This window comes from Apus apus, chromosome 19 (genome assembly GCF_020740795.1).
Source record: "Apus apus isolate bApuApu2 chromosome 19, bApuApu2.pri.cur, whole genome shotgun sequence".
Lineage (NCBI taxonomy): Eukaryota > Metazoa > Chordata > Aves > Apodiformes > Apodidae > Apus > Apus apus.
In genome coordinates, this window is record NC_067300.1 from 6,676,929 (window position 1) to 6,700,281 (window position 23,353).

Below are 23,353 nucleotides of genomic sequence, written 5' to 3' on the forward strand. Positions count from 1 at the left end.
TTCAGTGCTACAACAAGCATGGGCTGCCTTAGCCCTGCCTGTTAGTCCCCATCTTTGAGAGCAAAATGGACACCTTGGTGAAGGAATGGACCTGAGGTTGTTGGAATGGGAGCCACGTGGTTTCTTTTTGCTCCCCAAAACAGACAGAAATCACAACTGACTTCAAGTAAATGGCTCCCAGCTTTCATAATCTGCCCTCTAGCTCAGCTCTGTAGAGGCTGTGAGATGGAAAAAGCATGATCTCACTCATAAGTTGCTGTAGCTTAATTTTTTTAAACTAATTTATACAATAAATATACTGTAGAGGAGGTATCTGCCTGGGATAGGGATGGATGGCTTCCTGTGTTTGTACAGTACTTGGAATGGGTCGGAGACATTCTCTTAGGTACACCTAAAGCATTATCCCCTAACTGATGTAACATCTCGTGCTCATACAGGTTTCCCCAAAGAAGCTGTCGTCTTCAAGTGCAGGATTGCATTACAAAGTGAGGGCTCTGCTGTTCCTTGCATGAACCTCAGGAGCTGATTATAGGATGTGGATCTGTCTCATAATTTGTGGGCAGGGGCTGCAGTGGAACAGAGCTGCTGTGGTGAATTGAAATGCTAAGTGGGTGTTTAAATGCAGTGTCCTGGTGTTAAGACCACTTGTTCTGGCATCTTGGGATAAGGGGTGGCCTGGTCCACTGAGTGAGTGGTGGGGTGGAAGCATCCCTGGGGGCACCTCCCAGTCTACTCCCTTATTTTGTAACTATCAGGCATCAAGGGAAGAAGCAAGTTTAAGTCTTGCATTTTCAGTGTTTGAAGCAATAAGGAATGGGTAGTGTTTATTAAACAGAACACATGCAAACATAATTCTTCACTATACGGGTGGTGAGACAGTGGAACAGGTTTCCCAGGAAAACTGTGGCTGCCCCATCCCTGGAAGTGCTCAAGGCCAGGTTGGATGGCGCTTGGAGCAACCTGGTCTGGTGGGAGGTGTCCCTGCCCATGCAGGGGGTTGGATCTAGATGATCTTGAAGGTCCTTTCCAACCCAAACCAGTCTGTGATTCTGTGGTCCATGGCAAGGGCAATCCCACACTAGAGCAGTAGCCAGCAGAGCTGCTGCACACAGGAAAATTAGTTGGAGCACAGTTTGGGGCAAGATGGCAAGATTCTGAATTTGGTTGTATTTGCTGAGCTCTGCAGTAGTAGCTTATCAGCTAGAGCAAATATTCCCTGTTACATCACCCACCTTTTTCAGCTGTGGCATTGATGGTTACCAAATTAGAGCTTTTTATATTCAGGGTGAGAATATGCAAAGGCAAATCTAATGGAGTCAATAACACAGCAGTTGTCTTATCAGTGAGCTGAGGAGAGTAATCCACAGGCTGTCAGTGTTTTGGTCCTGAACTATTATGAAGGTATCGACGTGCAGCAGAAATACAGTATTGACTGTCTTTTTTGTTCGAGTCAAATGTTTGGCCACAAACTTTATGTGTTTTTCTACCGGATTTAGAGGGTGTGGGATGCGTCCGCTTCCTAGCCCTGCCAGCTGATGGCCAATTTATTTCAGGTCACAGAATGAGCAGGTTGCTGCAAGGTAGTTTGAAACAGCATCTTCATTTTTAGAGCTCACATGTTGGCCAGTTTCATTTGTTTCACTACTTGTGCCCTCCAGGCATGCAGTATAATCTTTCAACTAGTTCTTAGGACCAAATGGTCTGGTTTTTTAGCTGGTTTGCTGCAGGCAAAGTCCAGTAGGAAGCCCAGCAGGGCATGTGTTCCCACTTTGCATGAGCTGGTCTAATGACATTTTCCCCCATTAACGTTCGGAAGAAAGATCTAATCCGTTGGGGTTGGGGGGGATAAATCAGTTTGAGGGTTGTCAGCTGGAGAGAGAACTGCTAGTCATAAATAGACCACCAGCTACCATCACAGATATGCCTGGAATGTGTGTGTTCAGTAAAATGTGGCTTTTTATTTTTTGAAGTACTGTTTGGGTGCCACGAGGTGACTTAACAGACCTATTCCTTTAACAGGTCTCCGTGTCAGTGGGCTCCATGGAGCACAGATAAGAGACACAGAGAGAAGTACGTGTCAGCTGTCTTCAATGCTTTTTGCCTGGACTAAACCTCTGAGTCTGCTCAGCTTTTATTTTTGCTTTTTAATACATGCCAGTCTGCTTGAAATGTTTCTCCTCCCTCCCTCCCTGAATTTTTTTTCCCTTTTTAAATTTTTTTTTTTTCACTACTTTGGGCTTAATTTGGGAAGGTGGGGAGGTTAGTTGCAGGGATTTGGGCAGGCTGGATTTTCTCCCAGGACTCTCAGCATGGGGAGACGTAGATCAATTCCCTATCCTGTGTTCAGCTGGACACTGGGTTATGGTGTGTGTTGATCAAGAAATCCCCTCCTGTTTTGTGCCACATAATGCGTTCATTTCAGCCACTGAACCTAAATTACTGTTTTGCTTTTCTTTCTCTTTTGATGAAATGGTAAGAACTCTTTTTCTATAGGGATGAAGTTAGTTTATCCGTGCTAATGCTTTGATTTTTTTTCCCTTTTTTCTCTCTTTGCCACAGTAGGTAACCAGTTAGGGGCCCTGGTACATCAAAGGTAAGCAGTGGGTTACGTTTTATTATTTATTGATCAATTCTAATTGTTTATTGATCCACCATCTGTAGTAGTGTTAGGAAGCCAGAGGTTGAGAATGTGGAGAAACTGTCAGCTTAGGTTTTCTCTAGGCTGGGATTTCTGCTAACTCTTTAAGGCTGTTTGTTTTGATGAAGAAAGAAGAGTTGATGTGAAACTTGGAATTGGTTCCTGAGTATCTGCAGAGCTGGGCAGAATAAATTCTCTCCCTTCCCCTGCTCTGGGCAGAGAAGAAATAAAAAAGTAAAAAAGCAAAAAAGGGATTTTGACAGAAGTCAGAAGTATTAAATGGGCAGGTTGATTTTTAATCTTATTTTTTTTTACTTTTTAAAAATTTATGTTTTGTTGGTGTAACATGACTTGAGATGACTCCTTTGTCAAAGGTGATTTTGGGAGACTGAAGCAACTAGGAGCTGTTGTGCAGCATGTCTTAGTGTCTAATACAAAAGTAGAATTCTCAGTTTTCTCAAATCCTGCTCTTGAGGAGTTTTAATGGTCCTGTTTGATGGGAAGGGGAAGAGTATTTCTAAAGCTGGATTCACCTTTGGGCTAATACAAAAGTGCATTTCCATCATAACCAGCTGCTTGTTGAAGGCATGAAGGACAAGTAATTAATGTGAAGAATGTAGAACCTTCAGTTGCTCATGTCAGGTTAAAGCTAGTGCCCAGGTAGGGCAGCATGGAGCACGGTGGGCTGCTCTGCTTCCTGGCACCTCTCTCCTGCCAGGAGGGATGTTCAGGGTAGGGGATTGATTGGGCTGAGAAGCCTGAATTGGCTTCTTTCTGGGCTTGGTGGTTGTTTTTCTGCTAGGTTAGCTTCTTTGTCCAGCTGCAACCCTTCCTTCAACACAGGGTGGTTGAGAAATAAATTATGCAGGATAGGACATTTTGACAACAGGCTGAGTTTATTCCAGGTTAAAACAATGGTGATTCTGAGCCTCCCTGTTCTGTTGAGGATATGGATGGCACAGTTTGGCTTTGCATCTCTGCTGGTGAGCCTTTGGACAGTGGAGAGTATGATCTGCAGGTTAGCTGGTGAAAATATGCATTTTATACCTTCCCTAACTGATCTGAAGCTAAAAATGGGTGGATTTTAATACATCTCACCACAAAACCTGCATTGAACTTATTATGCATGTGTTCCATTGCTTTTCAGATTACTGAAGAAATTATATATAATGCCTGTCTAAATACATGGAGTTTGCATATTCCATATTCATTGTGTTGTGTTTTCTATGAGGTAGAAATGGCTAAACAAAAACCATCCAAGGTCATTCCTTTCTACTTGACTGTGGTCAGTCCTAGGAAATGGCTTTGGGTGGTAGGTTTTGAGGCAGAGACACATTGAAAAAGTCCAAAGAGCAATAGATATGGGAGTCTTGAGGTAATAAGACTTCAAAGGATAATTGAAGGCAGCTTTTATAAATTCCAAGGAAAAGAATGATAAGGCAGGCAAAAAAAAAAAATAAACCACCCCAGCCCTGTGAATATCAGAGGGGGCATTCACATCAGGATTGGCTTTGGTTAGTGTCTCTTGGCAAGAGCGTGTTTTGTTAAATCTGACTGGGGCAAGAATGACAAAAAGAGGTTCTTCTGTCAGCTGCATTGAAGGTACCAGAGAGTAAACTGGAAAAGTGTCCAGCATAGGAAAAATCAGGTGACCACAAGAGGTCCCTTCCAAAACAAATCATTCTGACTGTGATGTGTTGTTTACATTTGTGTGTAAAAGCTTTATGCTCTGCCTGGTTTCCATGGCAGGGGCATAGTTGTCTTCCTAATAATTATTCTTGATAATGACTATTGGTTTTTCTTCTTTTTTTCTTTTTTTTTTTTTAGGGCTGTAATAACAGAAGAGTTCAAAGTGCCTGATAAAATGGTTGGATTTAGTAAGTACCTTGGATGCTTTTGATATGTTTCTTGTGTTTTCTGTGTAGGAATTCTGTTTATTCTGACATACAAGTTTTTGTACTTACTAGCCTTGATAAGCCTTGACTAATGGAGACCAGATAATCTGTGTTTGTAAACTGCATGGAGAAGTTTGGTGGCTCAGTAATAAGAACAAGACAAGACTTGTGGTACCAGTTACTGAGAGTTTGTGATTCTCTCCTTTAAATTCCCAAGGAAAAAGTGAATTTATTTGCCGTAACTGAAACATCTTGGTGCCTTTGAGTGTGCAAAACTGTGAGTTGAGGGAGAAAAGCAACATTTAAATGTTAGAATAAGAATCAACTGTAGGCAAGTTAAACAGAATTGTAAATCTCTGGTCCATTTGCTGCAGGGGAACACAGCCAGCGTGTATGGCTCAGATGAGAATGTTTCCTAGATTTGCATTCCTGCTACTGCTCTCTTTCAAGCTTGATCCTAATTTCTCTCTTCCTCCTGATGATCATTACTCTTCCTTTCAATGGCACCTCCTGCTGATGTGTTATTACAGTGATTGCATAGACTCTTCCACTGCTAGATCTCTGTTTATCTCTTCCAATTTGATATATGGAGAGCAAAAAGGAAAATAACAGGCCACAATAATTACCCCTTAGCACATGAAGTTCTGTCCTGAGTCTAAAACCACTGTAAAACTGTAACTCAAATTACTGCAAGGGAAACACACTCCTGCTATATCTCTTCATGTATCAGTCCTAGTAGCACATGTGGGGGAATGTTGGAGGGATGCTGTGGCTCTGGGAGAGGGGAGCTCACACGCTCTTTTGGCGCATCATCTCTTTATTAAATGTAATCCTGGTTCAGGGGCACATGGTTGCAGGAGGGTGGTAAATGCACAGCTGAGAGGTACTTCTGTGTGCCAGGCATACCTGTCTGACTTGGCAGTTTTGCTGTTTTTGCAGCTTGGGAGGGATGTGAATGGTGGTTGGCAAGTAGGCTCTCAGCATGTCTTGTGGAACAGCGATGTGCCGACTCCAAGAGTTAAAGGAGATGAGTGTTTGTTTTCAGTTCCAGTATGTAGCAGTTTGGTCTGAGTGCAGACCAGCCAGATAGCATGTCTGTTGAAAAGAGGCAGTAAAATATGTATTTTAAATAAATAAATCTTTCCCTTTTTTAGTACCCCAAATAACTGGTTTATTGATTCTGGCTAAAAAATATCTACTTACATGACTTTTCTAGCAGCACTCAAACTAATGCCTTATTTCCTGCATACAATGTATTTCCATTCCAGTGCAAGACAAGCCTCTTTGTTTTATTTTTCAAGCAAAGAGAATAATTTTCAGCAGTATTTTAATGGGTTTTTTCTGCTATGTTAAATCTGATCATGCTGTGGATGCCTCTTCTGCAATCCTGGAGTCAAACTGTTCCTTTATAGATAGCTGCAGCCCAGTAAAGGGGGGAAGGTTCTCTGGAGTTACTTGGGAAAATGGTGTGTTCTGATGCTTGTTGAACTCATTTCAGTAATCGGCAGGGGAGGAGAGCAGATCTCAAGGATTCAGGCAGAGTCTGGCTGCAAAATTCAAATTGCTCCAGGTAAGAGCCTCTTTGTATGGCAAGTGGACAGGGTTTATTGTGGAAGGATCTTGTGTCCACTAGATCAGGGACCTTGCTGTGCTTGTGGGGTGTTACCAGCGTTAACAACTAACACTAACGTGCACGAGGGAGCTGCTGGGGGACTGACCTCCTGACTAGCATAGAAAACAGGTTTGTCAGGTGGTTTGGGGAGTGAAACAATTAAAGAGCTGTGTTTAACCAACAGATGGGCACAGTGCAAATGGACAAGCCATGTTGTACCTAGCCCTGAAATTGCAGTTGTTGAGTTTTCTCCTGGTGGTACCACTTCAGTCACCTCTACAGGTTGTCTCTGATTAGTCTGGTCAGCTCCCAGCTCCTGGCAGAAGGCACTTCAGGAGGGTACAAACAGCTCTCCTTACAACTTGCATTAAAAAAAAAAAAAAAGTGGGACCATCTATTTGTTCTGTGCTAGTAGTTGTTTGCTTTGGGAGAGACTGCACTGCAGTGCAGGAAACTTGATGGATGTAACCAGAGTTCTTACCCATCCCTTTAATTGGTGGGGAAAGCTTTAAAAGAATGCAGACATCCAGCAAATAATTTAAAATACGCTGACCCTGAGTGCCTTTGAATTCATTAACGTTGTTGGGGGGCAGGGCTTCCATTAGTGCCTGATAGTTACTGAAAAATATGCCATTTTTCTTAAATGCCATGTATTGAAAGTTTGCTTCTTGTTTCCGTTGTAGACAGTGGTGGGATGCCCGAGAGGCCCTGTGTACTCACTGGGACACCAGAGAGCATTGAGTGAGTTCTGATTTCATTTCTCTCCCTTCTCCTTCTTTCTCTTCTCCCTAATGCTGTGCTCTGTCAGTGGTGCTACTTGGTTAGCCACACCAGCAAATGCTGGCCTAGAGAAACTTGAGGGTCTCTGGAGCATAGAACCTCTTGGTCTGATGCTTTAAACTGTGCACCTCAGAGGCTTTTTTTTTCCAGTTGCAGTTTGAACCCTCTGCAGAAATTTCCATGGAATTCCCCTCCGCAGGGCAAGGTTGCTCTTAGGGCACCTAGGATGCAGTTTTCCAACTGCAGCTTTCCAGGATACTGAGCTAAGCTGTTGAAGGGCACTTCTCTTTTCCCCTTTGCTTCCCTGCTCCTATTGAGATGACCATCCTTCCAGCTGAAGAAGGGCTGCATGAAGCCTCCAAAGCCTGTTGGTGCCACTCCAGAATAATCTGGAGGTGTTGGTGTTGTTGCAGAGCAGCATGAGGCCCACGGGTGTGCTTGTCTCTGCATTGCTGCCAACCAGGAGCAAAGGACTGAACCAAAGTCTTGAATTCTGATCCCTGCATGGTACAGACACGTGGCCAGCCAGCAGGGATTTCTACTCTTTAGATCTATAGAAACTTTAGGGACAGTGTTTCCTCCCTCCCCCTTCCCAGGAGCTGAGTTTGAGACTCTCACAAACCAGTTGAGGACCTCCTGCTGGAACTGGATCCAGGATCCTCAGGCTTACAGGAACACACTTAACATATGGAGCTGCTCTTTCTCTCCCCAGCCTTTGGGTAGGTGGGTTTTTTAAAATCCATCTGGAAATCTTTGAGTTGCATTTGATAGTGAAAATACATGGGCACAAAGACTGTCTCTCTAAAGAGAAGACACTCATCATTCTTCCATTCCTAAGAGATCTAAGGGTACTTAAATCTCCTTATTCTACCATAATACTGCAAGCAGTGAGCCAGAATAAATATAATTGGCAAGCTCACATTATAGGGCAGGCAATGTATTCGTGCTGCTATTGAAGTGCTTTTTCCCCTTTAGCAAAAGGTGTTTCAGAACAAGAGCAAAATATTAAAAAGCTGGGCTGCCTGATGAAGTGCAGTTGGGGGAGAATAAGGGGAGAGGTATAGTTAAGACTTCATGGTTCTGAAATAAGCAGTTGAATGTAGTCATGTCCAAGGCTATCTTTAGATAAAATATAAGTAAGTGAAAATACTCAATTTGTGAAGCAGAACAAGGTGTTGAGGACATGGAATTAAGCAAAGTTTTATTTACTTTTGTGCTAAAATTCTTGTCCAGTTGGTTATTTGAGCTATTTTTTTAGGTTACATGTAGAAAAAGCAAGTAAGGAAACCACTCAAGCTGTCAGACTTCTTTGTGAAGGGTTTTGTGTGAAGATTGTTTCCATTAGTTACATCCAGTGGCAAACCAATAGGGTTGATTTCCAGATACACCCTTCTCATCTGAGATACATTGTCTCCTAACTGTTATAGTCTCTGTATTGTCACTAGAAGAATTCTGTGCAAAATATTGAAGATAGATGAATGAAACCTCGTAAGACTCTTACAGAATATTTGAAGTGGACTTCCAGAAATTCCACATTTTGCCTTTTTTTGTAAGGAAAGTCAGGAGAAAGCAGGGCTCTGATCTGTGGGCAGCCTCAGATCACCACCCCCTGAGCTGTTTTGGGTGAATGTCTGTCTGTGAGAGATGATTTTGTAGTGTTTCTTGAAATCTCCAGAGAGAAGACAGTCCTCCTAGGGTGCTTGGTGTGAAGTGGAGAGAGGGGAAGATGCTGCTTTAGACTGATTAGGGAACCGGTTCCTTTCTTCTGCCTACTTTGAGAAAAGTTATGGGAGAAGGGCAGGAGATGTGTTGGACTGGGAGTCTTCAAGATGAAGGGAAGCCTTGTCAGCTACCTCTGATGTGCTACAGACTGTAGAGAAGGTATCTTTAATCTCCCAAATGCTTCTTTGTGTCTGTCTCTTCTCACCAGGAGTAGAAGAACGCAGTCTTTCACTGGTTGCTGCTGCAGTATCCTTGCCTTGCTTCGTGGTGTAACTTCAGCACCTGCTGCTTGGGGCAGAGGCTGTGTTAGAACAGTGTTCTGGTGCTGCTGGTAAGAGCAGGCAGAGAAGAGCAAGGCAGTTGCCTGTGGCTGATCAGAGAATGGTTAACCAATGTGCTGTGTTAGTGTCAGGGCACTGCGTGTTTTCTGTCTTGACCAGAAGGAGAAAAGAGCTTGAGTTTTAACAAATATTGTGTGTGTGTATATGTTAAAAATTTTAGAACATAGAGCATCTTCATTCAAAATAAGTACCCCCAGTGCTATAGCTCAGCTGTTACCTTTAACTCCCAAAGAGGTCAGAGCATGCTGCTGCTCTTCCTTCTCTCTTCCCCTTTCAAAAATCAGACTGCTTGTGAGTAATCATGACAGGGGCAAATAGACATCAGAGTTTTAAAAAACAAAACCAAAAAAACCCAAACATTGTGCTAACTGTGGTTTCCTTCATCTTTCCACTTCTTCTCCTCTCCCCGATCGCTTCCCATTCTGCTGGTTCCCTGGTCTCTTGGTCCCGTGGAACAGTGTTGTCTAATGGTTGTTTCCCCTCGATTCTTTTCCAAAGACAAGCAAAACGGCTACTGGGGCAGATTGTAGATCGCTGTCGGAACGGACCTGGTTTTCACAACGATGTTGATGGCAACAGTACGATTCAGGAGATTTTGATCCCGGCATCCAAAGTGGGTCTAGTCATCGGCAAAGGAGGTGAAACAATAAAACAGTTGCAGGTGCGCAAGATGCATTTACTTGAGGGCTCTCTTCCCCACTGCAGCTTCTCTAGACCAACAAGAGTGTGCTGAAATGGAGGGAGCCTTGAATGCTCTCACCTTCTACAGCAGGGACTACTCTTCTGCCTTCGGAGAGCTGGACTCAAATCCAATCTTGTGTTAAAAAAGAAATCGGTTTGGCCCCAGCCACGCATGTAGTGAAGTTTACCAGAGCTGTGAAAGAAGCTCTTGTGCTTTAGATAGCATTTGGTGTGTGAGGTTTTAGGAGGGGACCCTCGTAGCCAAGAAAAGACTTATCTACATAGTCCACTGTTGCAGTGGTTTTTAATGCCAGCTATGTTGTTGTGGAATGCTCTGCTTCTCTTTTGTTGCTGATCTGTGATGAAGCTGGCATGTCTTCCTGTTTTTCTCATCCCACCCCTTTCTAATGAAAAGTGTTGTGTTATGTATAAATCTGTGTTCCTAGACATTCTTTGTTCCTCCATCTGGTACAAGGTTTTTTTAAAGGACAGAGGGTTTCAGAAAAGCACCTTGGTCAAATATGTAGTTTTTTGAGTGCCCTGATTAGGCCTCTGTCGTCCCATAGTGATGTGCAGGCAGCTGCAGATTTTGGGAAGGGCTGAAAAACCAGTTGTTGAGATAGAGGAGTTCTCTTTTTTGCAAGGGATTCAGCTATGTGAGAACCTCAGGAGGAGCACACTTTTGGACAGTCCTTTAGACTCTAGGCCTATGGCCAGATTTGTACTGTAACTCCCTGTGAAGAGCTAAAGTAACACTCATAAAGCTGCTTATTTGACCTGGTCATGTTTAGTTACCACAATATAGTCCCTGGTTTTAGGGGCTCTGCTTAGCAAAGTGCTCTGTGCTTTTTCTTCAGGAGCGAACAGGTGTGAAAATGATCATGATCCAGGATGGTCCACTGCCCACTGGAGCAGATAAACCTCTCCGTATTACTGGAGATGCATTTAAAGTACAGGTATGTAATGACAGTAAGCAGTTGCCTAGAGAACTGAGGAGAAATTTCAACTTCAGCATGTTTCTGAGCCTCTAACGGAGTTGAATCCAACTGTAAATGTAATGATCCTTGCTGGTTTTGTTTGTTCTGTAAGGTTGAAGTTTGAGTAGACCAAGTTAAAATGCCAGATGAGCAAGTGTTGGCTTGTTTACAGTATATCATAGGAGCTCTTGCTTCACGTAGATGTTAGACATGGGTAGGAGAAATGCTGAGGAGAAGGGTTTGGAACAAGTAGCTTTGAAATGCTTTCCAGTCTGTGAAGCAAAAATCATAGCTGGGTGTTACTTCAGCAAATAGGTTCTTAGTCACTACCTCAGCCTCACATTGGAGAAGGTTTTGTGGAAGGTTCATTATCTCAGACAGCCAATTGACGCAGGTAATTCAACAATATCCCATGACAACTCCTGAAACCAAGGGGTTTGCTTCATATTGGTACCTCAGTCTCCTTGTGTCAGGGTTCTACAGGTACGTTCATACCTGCGGTTCAAAGCAAAGACCCATGAGCAGCCAGAGGCTGGAAGGTTGTAGTATGATGGGAATGCTTGAATTAAAGAATTAAAATTTAGCTGTGGCACGTTCCACTTCTCAGCAAGTGCTTTTCATGCCTTGCTAAGTACTTAAATCTAGCTTAGCATTCCTGTCTCTAATAAAAATGGTTCTGTTTCATATGATCTCCTTAATCATAAATTGCTGCAATGGTTGGTGTTGCTCAGGGATAGTATGTTTGGGTTGTATTTTTCAAATCTCTTTTTGCAGGTGGGCTTTTAGGTTTAAATGTGGGGTGCGTTTTTATTTTCAAGATTCTTATACTTACTGTGGACATACAGATTTGCAAAAAGGGATTTAATGGCAGTCTTGCTACTTTTAACCAAATCATACTTTTTAAGTGCTGCTACTTCCCAGGTGGTTTCTTCTTCCTTGCAAGATTTGCTGTTGTCACATCTTCCGTGTCATAAATCATGCCAAACAACTGTGGAGACTCTGTAGGCTGGAAGACCTTTGAGGCACTTAGAAAAATTGAGCATGCTTAGAAAGCACTTCAGAAGCTCAGTGAATCCTTGGGTTTGGTGGGATTCTCTGGATGCTGCACCAGTGTTTCTTCACTCTCTCAAATCCCTATGAAATCTCTCTGTTGCCCTTATTTCTGTCTTGGCATCTCTGAAACGTCTCGAGTTTTCTTCTGTAAAAAATACCACGGGGGCATGGAAAATACCTAAAAATGTGAAAGGAGTCAGATTTGTTGGAAATAGAACCCAAATGTCCAAAGGTTGGCTGGTAATATATAGAAGCAAAGGCTCTGGTTTGGACATGTAGGCTGCTTTTTAATGGTGGCCACTGTTGGCTCATTTCAAAGGTAGACTTTTACTAGCTGGGCTCCATGCAAGTTTGTGAATGGCCTTGAGGGCTGCAAGTAGGTAGGAAGAGTATCCATTTGTCTCAGGAAATGTCTTGCTGCTGACTTGGGCTTCAGTTTCTGAGTTTTAATAAGCTCACTCCTGCCCACCTGCCTTTGTGGTACATGGTCTCTAGCCCTCAGTGGACATGCTCTCTGCTCTGCTCCCACAACTTCTACCTTAATGTGTTCTGCCTAGTAGGAAAGGGCCTTCCCTTCCTTTAATTTAAAACCAAAAGAAACAAAAAGACATCAAAGATATTTCAAAAGCTAAAAAGGGCCTCTTTGAAAGACTGGAGGAAGCAATTGCGGACAAGAGACTGCCACCTAGCACACTTGTCAGGTTTTGTCAGACATGGAAGATGCCATCAGGAGCAGATCTCCCCTGACTGTGGTAAAAGACGTTCTAAATCAGAAATGCTGTTTTCATTGAGGAGATGGACATCTCTTTGCCTGCAGCCTGACCACTGGCCACTGTGGAGGCCCTAACACTGAGATGGCAAGCAGAATAATTTGAAGCTAACTGTAACTTCTTTCCCCATGTAGCAAGCAAGGGAAATGGTACTGGAGATCATCCGAGAGAAAGATCAGGCAGACTTCCGAGGCGTACGCAATGATTTCAGTTCTAGAATGGGAGGAGGCAGCATAGAGGTATGTTTTCTTCACGAGTACTCTGCTAACCTCCCTGTGGGATGGGTAGTGGGTGGAAGTCATCAAATTGCACATGTAACCTGTAAGCTTATTTTTAAATGCATTGTGTTGTGTTGCCAGAAGAGCAAGTCTGGCTGCGAAGAGTGGGAGTCGTGGACTCCCAGATGGCACCTTCCTAATTGTGCTGCATTCTTGTAGTGCAGAGTTCATTTAGGGGGAAGGAATTTGTGGCCACATGTTTGTTTTTCTCAAGGGATATGGTTCTGTAGCCTGGAGCTACTTAACGTGGCCTGTCCTCATAGTTAAGAGCATCTCCTTGTAAAATCAGAGTAATTCAGTCTAGTTCTCTGAGCTTTCATACTGCTTTGCCTTTCCCATCAGGTCTCTGTGCCCAGGTTTGCTGTTGGAATTGTGATAGGAAGAAATGGAGAAATGATCAAAAAGATTCAGAATGATGCTGGAGTTAGGATTCAATTTAAACCAGGTTTGTGTGAGGATGGAGAGCTGCTACTTTCTGACCAGTGTTCCAGTTTGGAATTGCTGGAGTGAATCTGATCTGAGGTTACAGCAGCTTGGCTTTCCTAATGTAAAGGTGCATTATGTCTCTTTCTGAAACCCTTTTAAATATGATGTTCTGCTTTCTCATGTATTTCCTGTTTTTCAGAGAGTAAGATAATGTACATCTCATTTGCAAACATTAGATGTCACAACAGTCATGTCTTGAATGGTAATGATATGGATAAGAATTAACAGTAACAAAACATCCATTTCCTGTTAAAGAATTCTCCTTCAGGACATTAAAGCCTTTGGGGATCAGGAGTTGATTAATTCTAAGTAACTTTCTCTGGGTCCTTGGCTGTCTGATCACCTATCAAAGCTGCCTTTGTCCTCTTAAACATATCAGTCTCTATCATGGCTTTTTGACATTTGACAGTGTTGCCTTTTGAATGTTGTTCCTTCTGCAGCGTGGTTTGGGTTTTGTCTTCTTTCAGTCCATGGAAGAGGGGCTGAAGATGGAGGGAAGAGGTAGCTCTTGTGAAAATGCTGCTAGAAGGAAGCTTTTGCTGGCGGGTGGATATTTTCTCCTTTTAATTTAGTCTTTGCCACCTCTCTCCACAGATGATGGGATTAGTTCCGAGAGAGTCGCACAGGTCATGGGGCTTCCCGATCGGTGTCAACATGCAGCACACATCATCAGTGAGCTCATCCTGACAGCACAGGTGGGTTCTGGAGGCTTTTTGGGAGGAAAGTGCTTAATGGGAATGTAGTCTGCATGCAGCTCTGCGGATGGATGCTGCCCTCTGAGGAACAGCAGTGTTAAATTCTCCCTCTGCTGCACAGGGCAGAACCTGCTGGGTTTGTTTTTTGGTTTTGCAGGGTTTTTGAAATGTGATGTGAGCTGACTGAGCTATGGGAAGAGCTTCTGTTCTCAGGCAGTGTTATGAGGCCTCATTGTAGCTCCACATTTGCCCCTATGTTTAGTTGTTATTTGAAAGTGGTGACCTGGTGGAACAGAGTCCAGCAGTGCCATGAGAGAGTGCCTGGAGGCTCTGCTCCATAGGGCTGAGGGAGATTCAGGTAGCAGAGCATTAGTAGCACTCAGTGATGCCTCTTCAGACTCCAGTCCTCTGGTCTGGTGGCTGTGAGATGCAGGGAAAGGCAAGGAATGCTCACATATGCACTCACTGCACTCTTAAGAACCAACACATTGCATTGCCCAAGAGCAAGAAATACAAAGATGGGTCCAGGAGTAGGGCAGACTCACGAAGGAGGTTGTGTTAGCAGAAGTAAAGGTGTTAGGTCGTTCTAGACCAGATACCTGAGCGTAATTTCGCCCTCAAGGGTGGGTCTTGATATCTCTTCTTGCCCTGAGCTCTGGTTTGAATTCTTGATTTCATAATTTTTGTAATAATCCTCTTCAATGTTGAGGTCTTTCTTGATAGCCTCTGGCTGTCCATGGCCTGTGCTTTTGGAGAAATTGGTTACCCAAAATAGTTTTGTCCTTTAAGTGTCTTAGAACTTAAAAGCTTCCTTTGGAAGTTTTGGGAAGATGTGCATTTCAGCTGAGTAATTCCAGCAGTTCTTTAAAGAATGACACTTGAAAGGGTTTGGAAGCAACTTCTGTGTGTGCTAGTGCCAAGATCTGTCAGGTGCTCTAAGGAAAGTCCTCATCACAAACTTTAAGTCCTTTAGTAGTTGATGCTTGTTTATGGGTTTATTTCAGCAGATGTAAAGGCATGCATTTAAAAACTATAAATATCTTCCTGAGTCAGGAAGGCAATGTTACTTGGCATTTCTTTAAAGTGCTTCAAAATCTTGAATGTAAAACTGAAGTCCAAGAATACCTTAATTCAGTGCCATTGATTACAGTGAATGCAGTTTAACCTACCATGCTTTATTTTTAACATGCCTTAGGGCCAGCAAAAAAAATCACTGACACAGATACTTGGTTTTTTTGCCTTCCAAGGAACGAGATGGCTTTGGAAATTTGGCTGTTGCCCGAGGAAGAGGTCGTGGCCGTGGGGACTGGAGTGTTGGAACACCTGGGGGCATGCAGGAGATAACCTACACGGTGCCAGCTGACAAGTGTGGGCTTGTTATAGGCAAAGGTGGGTCTGGTGGCACTAAATACTGGAGCTTGCAACCTTTCTCTCTTGGGATGGTCACATTCCTGCTGCCTGACAGTGAGGGTTTGGAGTTTTCTGTATTTGCAGGCATTTAGTGGCTGGTGGATGCAGCATAGGAATAAGCTGTAAGTGTGTGTGGTTGTTTCTTTGTGGTGCTCTCCCTCGTAATTGTACTCTCCAGGCCCTTGTTCACAATATGTAAGAGAGGCTCTTCAATGCAGAGCTGTCAAGTAAGCTTGTTGTAACAAGCAGCTGGCTGAGAAAAGGCAGGTTCATTTGTGGATTCTTTTTATAGAGAACTCGTTTAAAGGACAGTTTATCAGGGACAAGCAGAACAGTCATTTCATCATGTTGGATTTCTGTGAGTGCCATGTAATAAAATGGAAAGGTCTCTGAATGTGGTAGTAACAGTAGCTGCTTCCAGCCATGTACATGAAGTGTCTGATGAATAAAGGGAAGTAGCAGGATTTGTCTGTACCTGAGCTTGTGTCTGAGCCTGTCACAGAGCAGGCTGGTGCACCTTGTCTTGCTCAGAGGAGTATGTCCACTGCCATGGAGGCCCCTGGGCTGCCTGAGCCATTGAATCTGCCAAGGAGATGGACAGGGAAGTCACCTGGCTCACCTCTCAATGACCAGTACAACCCCAAGACAGTTATGAAACCAGAGCACCAGCAGCAGTCTCAGTTTGTCATGGAGCATAAGCTACACAGCAGGTAATGGCAGTACTTAGAGCCAGGAATAGAAGAGCTCTCTCACTCTGAATTGGTGCAGTGCTTTGCAGTTAATACCCTGACATACCAAAGGAGTTGTATTTAATTTTTCCATCTACTTATTTCAGAAAGAGTGACATATACCTTAACTAGTATTTAAGTAATCACAGTTGGCTTTTAGCCTCAGCAGAGATGAGGTGAATAGAAGAGGAACAGATTAGCTGCAGCAGTAAAGGAGGCAGGGACTTGAGGGCACTGTGCCCTGTTTCAGTGGCATTCAGTTTCCTGCTGTCCTGTCAGGCAGCAATGAGCTTCCAGTGCTTCCAGTGAAACGAGTCCTGGCCTTTTTACCCTGCTGCACAACCCTGCTGTGCCTCACTTGTTCCTTTCCATGTGTCTGCCCCCCATAGCATCCTGAATTCCTGCCTTATTGGACGTCACACGTACAGACACAGCCATGTCAGCAGTGTGCCTGCAGTCAGTTTCAGATGCTCTTCTTCCCTGTAAACCTGTTCACAAACCTGACAACTTTTTTCAATATGAAAAAACACCTGCTCTCCCCTTGTGCAGAGATTGCAGAGCGATTGTGCTTGACCTCTCTGAAAAGTCCAGTTGGGCAAAAAAAGAAAAATCAAGCAAAGGAGATTTTAAGCCCACAAGTGAGAGTTATATGTATGGAAAAATCAAATTATAATGAAAGTTTATTGCTGTATCCATTAGTCATCCCTAATAAAGGATCAGAAAAGGTCACTTGTTCAGCAGAGCACTGAAGTGGAGCATTTGTGACTGCAGAGCTGTGTGTGCTGAAAAGATGAATGCAGGTAGTGTAGTTGGATGTCCTAGGATTCAAGTGCAGGGCCTGGCACAGGCTCACTGTGGGGGTGAAGGGGAGCTTTTTACCTTTGTTTCCACAACAGCAAAATAAGGAGTCTTACCCAGCCAGATCAAAAGCTTTCTGGAGTGACTAATTGCTAGTTGTATGGTGACTTGAGTGCTTGTAGCTTTGTAGTACCACCTTGTAATCGGTGTTCTTACCGTGCCTGTGCTCTTAGTCTATTGCAGCCTTCATTTTTGTCAAGTGAGTGATGGCTGGAGTGTTGCCTTTTGGGGCCTGGTCCAGCATGGATGTTCTGCTGCACTCTCCATGTGGGGATGCAAGACACCTGATTCTTTTCCTCTCCCACTGCCCGTGGGCATCTAGGGGTGAGAGGAGGTTTGTGGGGGTTTTTTAACAGTGACAGATTGTAAAGCCTTTGCTCCCTCATTTCAGTTTCTGAGCAGTTTTCTGTGCTTTTGGGGTTTTTTTCCCCTCTCCTGAGATACAGGACTTGGCTGTTGGCCTCTGTAACATCTGGGTGAGTCCTCTGGGCACACAGAGCTTCACCTTTGAGGTTAGCACTTAAGCCATGGGTATCTTGGCCCCCTGGGTGTAAAGTATGCAATGTGGCCAGGTAACTGCTGCTGTGCTTCGTGTCACCACTCCAGAAGGGGGGGGAGAAAGAAGGAGATGAGGAAGTTTCTCAGATCAATTTCTGCAGTGAGTGTGATAGAAGATCTAGAACTTCTTTCTTGTGGGCATCATTTCTCAGCTTGGGAGCCTGAGCCTTTATGAACTGATAAGAAGTGCTGGGCTCCCTGCAAATCCTGTGTGTAGCTTTTTCCTCTAGAGGGTGGGTAGGTGCAGCTTTTCTTTTCTGAAAGCCTGGAGGAAGGGTGGAGACGAGCACCATACACATGTCAAGGGCTTTCTCTGTTTGCTGGTGCTTGGAAACAAACCCGCAGCCTCTCGGGGGCCCCCGCTGGATTTCCATGATAAACACAGCAATATTGACAGATAACGTGGCCGGCCTGGCTCTTGTCAGCTCTGCCTTTTAGCAGGTTTGATTAATTGCTTTACGATTTCACGTCCAGCTGGGGGGCCACTCTTGGATCACTTCTGCCCCCCATCAGGTAGAAGAATGGAGCAGGCTGCTGAATGCCTCTATAGACAGACACCATGTGCCAAGCAGGTCACCTCGTGATGGGGGAGATGAACTTCCTGCACCGTGCAGCATCGTGTGGGAAGTGCATGCTCTGGAGGTGGAATTGGGATAGCTTGGATGGGAGGGAGCAGTCCAGACTGGAAAATAAGGAGGAGAAGGGCAGCAAGTCCTGAGACAGAGTAGGAGCTTGCAGCCTCTGACCAAACCTGAAGAGCCAACTAACTTGATCCTGCAGGGAATACAGTCTAGGAAGGGAGCTGGTGTGGAAACAGCCACAACAACTGCCAATTCAGTGCTGAATGCTAAGTGGAGAAATTATTTGAAATCTGTATTCTCCCAATTTTTAATTTGATGAGACTGCTTCAGATTTTTAATCCTCTTTTGGAAAGAGAAACTGGTCTGCTGTGCAAGTAGCAACCTATGGTTATGCCTCTGTCCACCCAGGAAAGAAGTTTTCCCACTCCTTCATGATACAAAGTTTTTTGTTAAGTTGATGAAGTGGCTGTTAATTCAGATATCACCTCAATATTTAAAAAATGGAGTTTCAGACAAGTCTGCATCAGACAAAACCATTACATTAAAAAAAAAAGCTACTTGATTTTGAAACTTGATGTTACTGCTTTCCCATACTTGACTGAAAATAAGTGTCTTGGCTTTTGGCTGCACAGTACAATCCCTGTTGTCTGCCCAGAGATGTGACACGATTATCTTTTGTTAAATGCATCTTCAAAAATTCATTTAGAAAGAGTTAATTGCCCTTTGGCAACTTTTCCTCCTCCCTTCCCCATGAAGGCTTTAAAATGTTAAAAAGGTCACGAGTCCATTACAATGAAATGAACAAGTGTCTGCAACATCCACAGTTTGTTTTGAAGTTGTGCTGGATGTATAGAGATGGAAATGCAAGTTAAATTGAGGAGATTATTTAGACACCCTTTTTAATTAAAACCAAACAAAACCCCCAGTTAGTTTCCTTTGCTCTCCTCTCTGCTGTCTGAATGTCCTTTTTGCTGGTGATTTTTGGTTTACCATTTAAAAGCTGTAAAACTCCCTTCCTCCCCTGCACTCTTTAATTTCTCCAGTTGAGTGGAGCTGGTCTGTAAGTTGTGTGAGCTTCCAAAAGAAGAATTGAACCATTGTAACATTGGCTGAGGCTTTTGTTAAGTAAATTTCATTAAGAGACCGGGACCTAGCAGGTCTTCAGGAAATCAGATCTACTTTGGCTGGCCCTGCTGCATCCTGCTGGAATCACTCCTGGGCTCTTAGTGCATCCAGATGCCAAACTAGCCAGATAGGTCCTTCACTGCATGAACAACTAACTGAAATTCCAGAGAACTGCCAGGAATTCCGTGCTGGTTGTGTGGAGAGATGCAGCACTGTGTGGGAATAGGTTTCTGTAAGGGAAAAGCTGTGGAACAGCAGATGATGGTGAGGAGCCTTCAGCTTGGTTTCTAAGCTACAAGGTATGTGGCTGGTGGCTTTTTGCCTTAGTGGAATGAAATGTGTAGGCATGAGGGGGAAAAGCCTTATGGAAAAAAGAAAGTGGTTTCAGTTGCAGGGAACTTTCTTGTTGATTGTGAGCAGCTGGTCAAACCCACCCGGAGTCAGTCAGCACAGGTTTTGGATCTGTTGTGTCAAAGTGTATCTTGGCCATGCTGTGTTTTTGGGGAGCCTGGCAATGTGCACACAGGGACACTCTGTGTATTCTTAAAACAGCATCGTCCCTGACCCCAGAAAGCTCACAGTTTCAGGTCATGTTTATGAGGCAGTTGAAAGGAGCAACATGAGCTCAGTTACTTTGGCCTCTTACACTCCTGCCATGCCCAGCCCACCTCCCTCCAGCCACACAGCAGGTAGTGGAAACTCTTCCATTACCAGAACCTGGCTTTCGTGCTCTTTTATGGAAATAGATGCTGAATAGCCCTCATTTATGTCTTGGTTTTCTTTCCTTCAGGTGGTGAGAACATCAAGAGCATAAACCAGCAGTCAGGAGCCCATGTGGAGCTCCAGAGGAACCCACCTCCAAACACAGACCCTGGTGTACGAATATTCACAATCCGAGGAGTTCCCCAGCAAATTGAGCTCGCTAGGCATCTCATAGATGAGAAAGTTGGTGTAAGTTCCATCTCTCTTGATCTTGGTCTGCCTCTTTGAGATGTGGTGCTTTCACTCTTAGGTACATGTAGGCCTGGACTTAAAGGATGGCACAGAACAGACACACTTAAGTTATTTAGCTTCAAAACCATTTGTTAGCAACTGTCTTGAACTTCGGTGGCCCTCCAGCATCCATTGGACTAATTTTTGCTGTGGTCTCAGAAGGATCTGATTGTTCACTGACATAACCAGGGGTAGTGTGCAGCTGTGTGAGGGAAGAACAGCAGTAGTAAGCTATGAGAAGGCTGTCAAAGGAGATTTTTTTTTTTTAAAGGGAAGACAGTGTCACTGCAAACCTGGAGTCATCATCCTGGAAGTAACACTCAGTGTTTTGCCCCAGTAAATCCAGGATGAGTTTTATCTTCCACTTAATACAGTGTCGAGGTGTTGAAGCTTAACAATGTCAGGCTGGAGTACTGCAGAAGGGTGAGACTTGGGTAAAAGGAAGTACAGCAAGTACTGAACTGGGGTGTGGTAAAGCTGAAAAGCAACCTTTGTACTGAATTGCCTGAGAGGAGAAGACTTGATACCAACCTCAGGATCCAAGCTATTCAAAGGAAAACTTCTGACTGCCATAGTCCTGTTAGCCCCATTGTGCTTTTGAAGCTGGTCTCCTGAAGTGTGCTGACAGTCCTGAGACCTTCATCACTGGACAATTAGTCACTTCTTGCAGGTGCTGGGGTTTAGTGGAACATGTCCCAGGCTGCCTTCTCTCCTTTCTTCCTGCTCATGCTAGCTGTCTGCACCCTGTGCTCAGAGCTGCCTTTAAGTGTTTGTGGATTCCATGACAGGGTACCAGCATGGGTGGACCTGGAGGATTTGGTCAAAGTCCGTTCAGCCAAGCACCCACGACACCTCATCAAAAGTAAGGATCTCCATCTCATCATAGGTGGGCTGTGGGGAATGGCTGGGAGCTATGAAAGCACTGGGAGAAGGGTGGAGGGCCCTGAGGGGGTGAAGTAGAAGTGGAGCAGACTGAGCATTCAGAAGCACATGAGATAAAACCTGTAAGCTTGACTGCAGGAAGGATTTTAGCTATTAAGTTATAAACAAGGTCAGTGCTGGCATCTCCAGAATTCCTGTCTCTAGTGCAGTGAGTATGGAAAGAAGCCTCAAATGCCCAGAGCACAAGGAGGGCTGTTCAGTGTGACGGGTCTTCACCTCGGCTTCATCAGCAGACCAGCATCAAGGCAGTTGGCAGTCACTCCTGCACAGCCTTTCCTTTTGTCCCTTGTTCACCTGTTTGCTCAGCAGCTGTTGACTCTAAGTAACCATTCCTGTGGGCAACATCGTGTATGTGGCCTCTAAGTATTTTATTGTCTACCTCAGAGTGCCTCTTTGTCCCCTGCAGTGGTCCTCAGGCGTTCATGACGCAGGGTTGGGGCAGTACCTACCAGACGTGGCAGCAGCCTGGACAGCAAGTCCCAGGTGAGTGTCTAGGACCTGGGTTGGAGAAGAGTTGGTGTGTTCCCTTTGCAATTGCTGCTTTGTGCCTGCAAAACATGAGTTCATCCATGAGATCCCGTGTGTGAAAACAGCAAAAGTTTCCTGAGTAGAAGAGGGGTGCTGGAGGCATGGTGTGGTGTCTGAGGTCAAAATAAGCTGAAGTCCATTGAAAACTGTGACACTGTTTGTGCACTTAACTGTTTACTGCCTGTTTCTGCCCTCTTTGTGTGAGAACATGGCCCTTGCTGCCTGTTACTCTCTAAGAACAACGTTTCTGCCTTGGCCTCTCTTCTGCCAGGCTTCCCTAGGCAAGCACTTCCCCCTAACAGACACACCCTTTCTGTTGGTGAGCCCTCCCATCTCTTTGTTCCTGACCTTGTCAGGTCTTACTTTCTTTTTTAAATGCTCCATAATTATGAGCTCTTCTTACTGCTCAATTCCCAGTCTGGTGGAGAGACTGGGAAAGGAGATAAAGAAAATGGAAGAAAGAATATGCATTTCTCCTATCCTGGTTCATCACTGGCTGTAGTAGTGTCCCCTTGTCTCCCTTTTGGGAGTTGATGAGAACTGCTCAGCCTCCACAGAGCTAAATGCTCAGAATGAGGCCAGTGGGATAATCAGCTTTCAAATCAATAACCCCACAAAACCAACAATAAAAAAAACCCAACAGTGCAAACATGTCCTTAGTCATGAGTTCAAAAAACTGAACCAAGATTACTACTGCTGCTGGGCTTTCCAGTTCAAGCCACCAGCACTGAGTCAGGCTGTTGCTCTTTAAGGTTCAAAGTGTCATTTCTTCCCAAAACCTTGTTAAAATTCAGCAGGTTGGAATGGGGAGTCCCCCTCTTCAGGGTAACAGGAGTCATAAATGGTAGCAGTGACATGGGTGACTGCATTATCCTGTGTCCTCAACAGCCAGAGTGATGCTTTGCCCTAAACAGAGCAGATTAATCATCTGCTTGGTAATCTCAGAGCTCATGTCATGGGCAGTGATGTCCAACAGCCACTTTTCAAACACAATTTTTCAAGAAATATGAAGGTTTTTTAACACTCTGGTCTTGTGAAAACTAAAGCAAAGCACCAAAAAGTGTGTCTATGAGGGGGTAATTCTAAAGGTGTTTAATGGAAGGTGCTTTTTGGTGTTAAGGCTGAGTTAGAATGAAGTAGATTGTTTAACTTCAGTATAAATTCCCAACCCTGGGGGTTCCTGAAGTACAGAAAAAGTTGGAGGAGCAACACCTGCAGTTGCATTTGTGATTCTCTGTAGCACTAACCATGTTTTAATTTGTATGAAATTCTGCATGTGTGAAATTTGGAAATCCTCAGTGCTGTGTTGTTCATTTTTAGTGCTCTTCTAAAATGTGTACTACAGTGGGATGTAGGAACCCTGCATGGGGAGTGTGCATTCAACTCAAAAAATGCCTCTGGAAAAGTCCTGCTCCTCAGCAATTACAGTCTAAAAATCATTATTTTTTCTTTTGAGCTGTAGGGACTTGTAGAAGATCAATAATTGTGTTTTCAGGACAGCAAACTCCAGTGGTGGGCTTGAAAGGACTTTTTTTTTTAAGAGGAGTGGAATAGTGTGTTCCTGAAAGTTTTTTCCCATTGAGTTGTTTTACAGGAAAAACTGTTATTCCAATTCTTTCTTCTGCATCTGGACTTCCCTGAGCTTTGGGAAGGGGAAGCTCTACAAAAATGGTTGGTTTTGTCTTCCCATGAAGCCGTGGAA

At 44.1% G+C, this 23,353-nt stretch overlaps 1 protein-coding gene across 4 annotated transcripts in view; it reads left to right on the forward strand.

The window, feature by feature from the left end:
* The window catches only part of FUBP3 (far upstream element binding protein 3), a 40,019-nt gene that overhangs the window by 10,939 nt on the left and 5,727 nt on the right, over positions 1–23,353 (forward strand). Inside the window, exons 3-16 of one of the 4 annotated variants that reach the window (XM_051636410.1) lie at positions 2,020–2,070; positions 2,560–2,593; positions 4,466–4,515; positions 6,032–6,103; positions 6,829–6,886; positions 9,487–9,649; positions 10,527–10,625; positions 12,604–12,708; positions 13,090–13,192; positions 13,828–13,928; positions 15,176–15,317; positions 19,979–20,139; positions 20,970–21,043; positions 21,530–21,606. In XM_051636410.1, coding sequence (XP_051492370.1) covers positions 2,020–2,070; positions 2,560–2,593; positions 4,466–4,515; positions 6,032–6,103; positions 6,829–6,886; positions 9,487–9,649; positions 10,527–10,625; positions 12,604–12,708; positions 13,090–13,192; positions 13,828–13,928; positions 15,176–15,317; positions 19,979–20,139; positions 20,970–21,043; positions 21,530–21,606 — 1,290 coding nt within the window. The remainder of the gene's footprint in view (positions 1–2,019; positions 2,071–2,559; positions 2,594–4,465; positions 4,516–6,031; positions 6,104–6,828; positions 6,887–9,486; positions 9,650–10,526; positions 10,626–12,603; positions 12,709–13,089; positions 13,193–13,827; positions 13,929–15,175; positions 15,318–19,978; positions 20,140–20,969; positions 21,044–21,529; positions 21,607–23,353) is intronic. The other 3 variants (XM_051636411.1, XM_051636413.1, XM_051636412.1) reach the window with 3 other exon arrangements.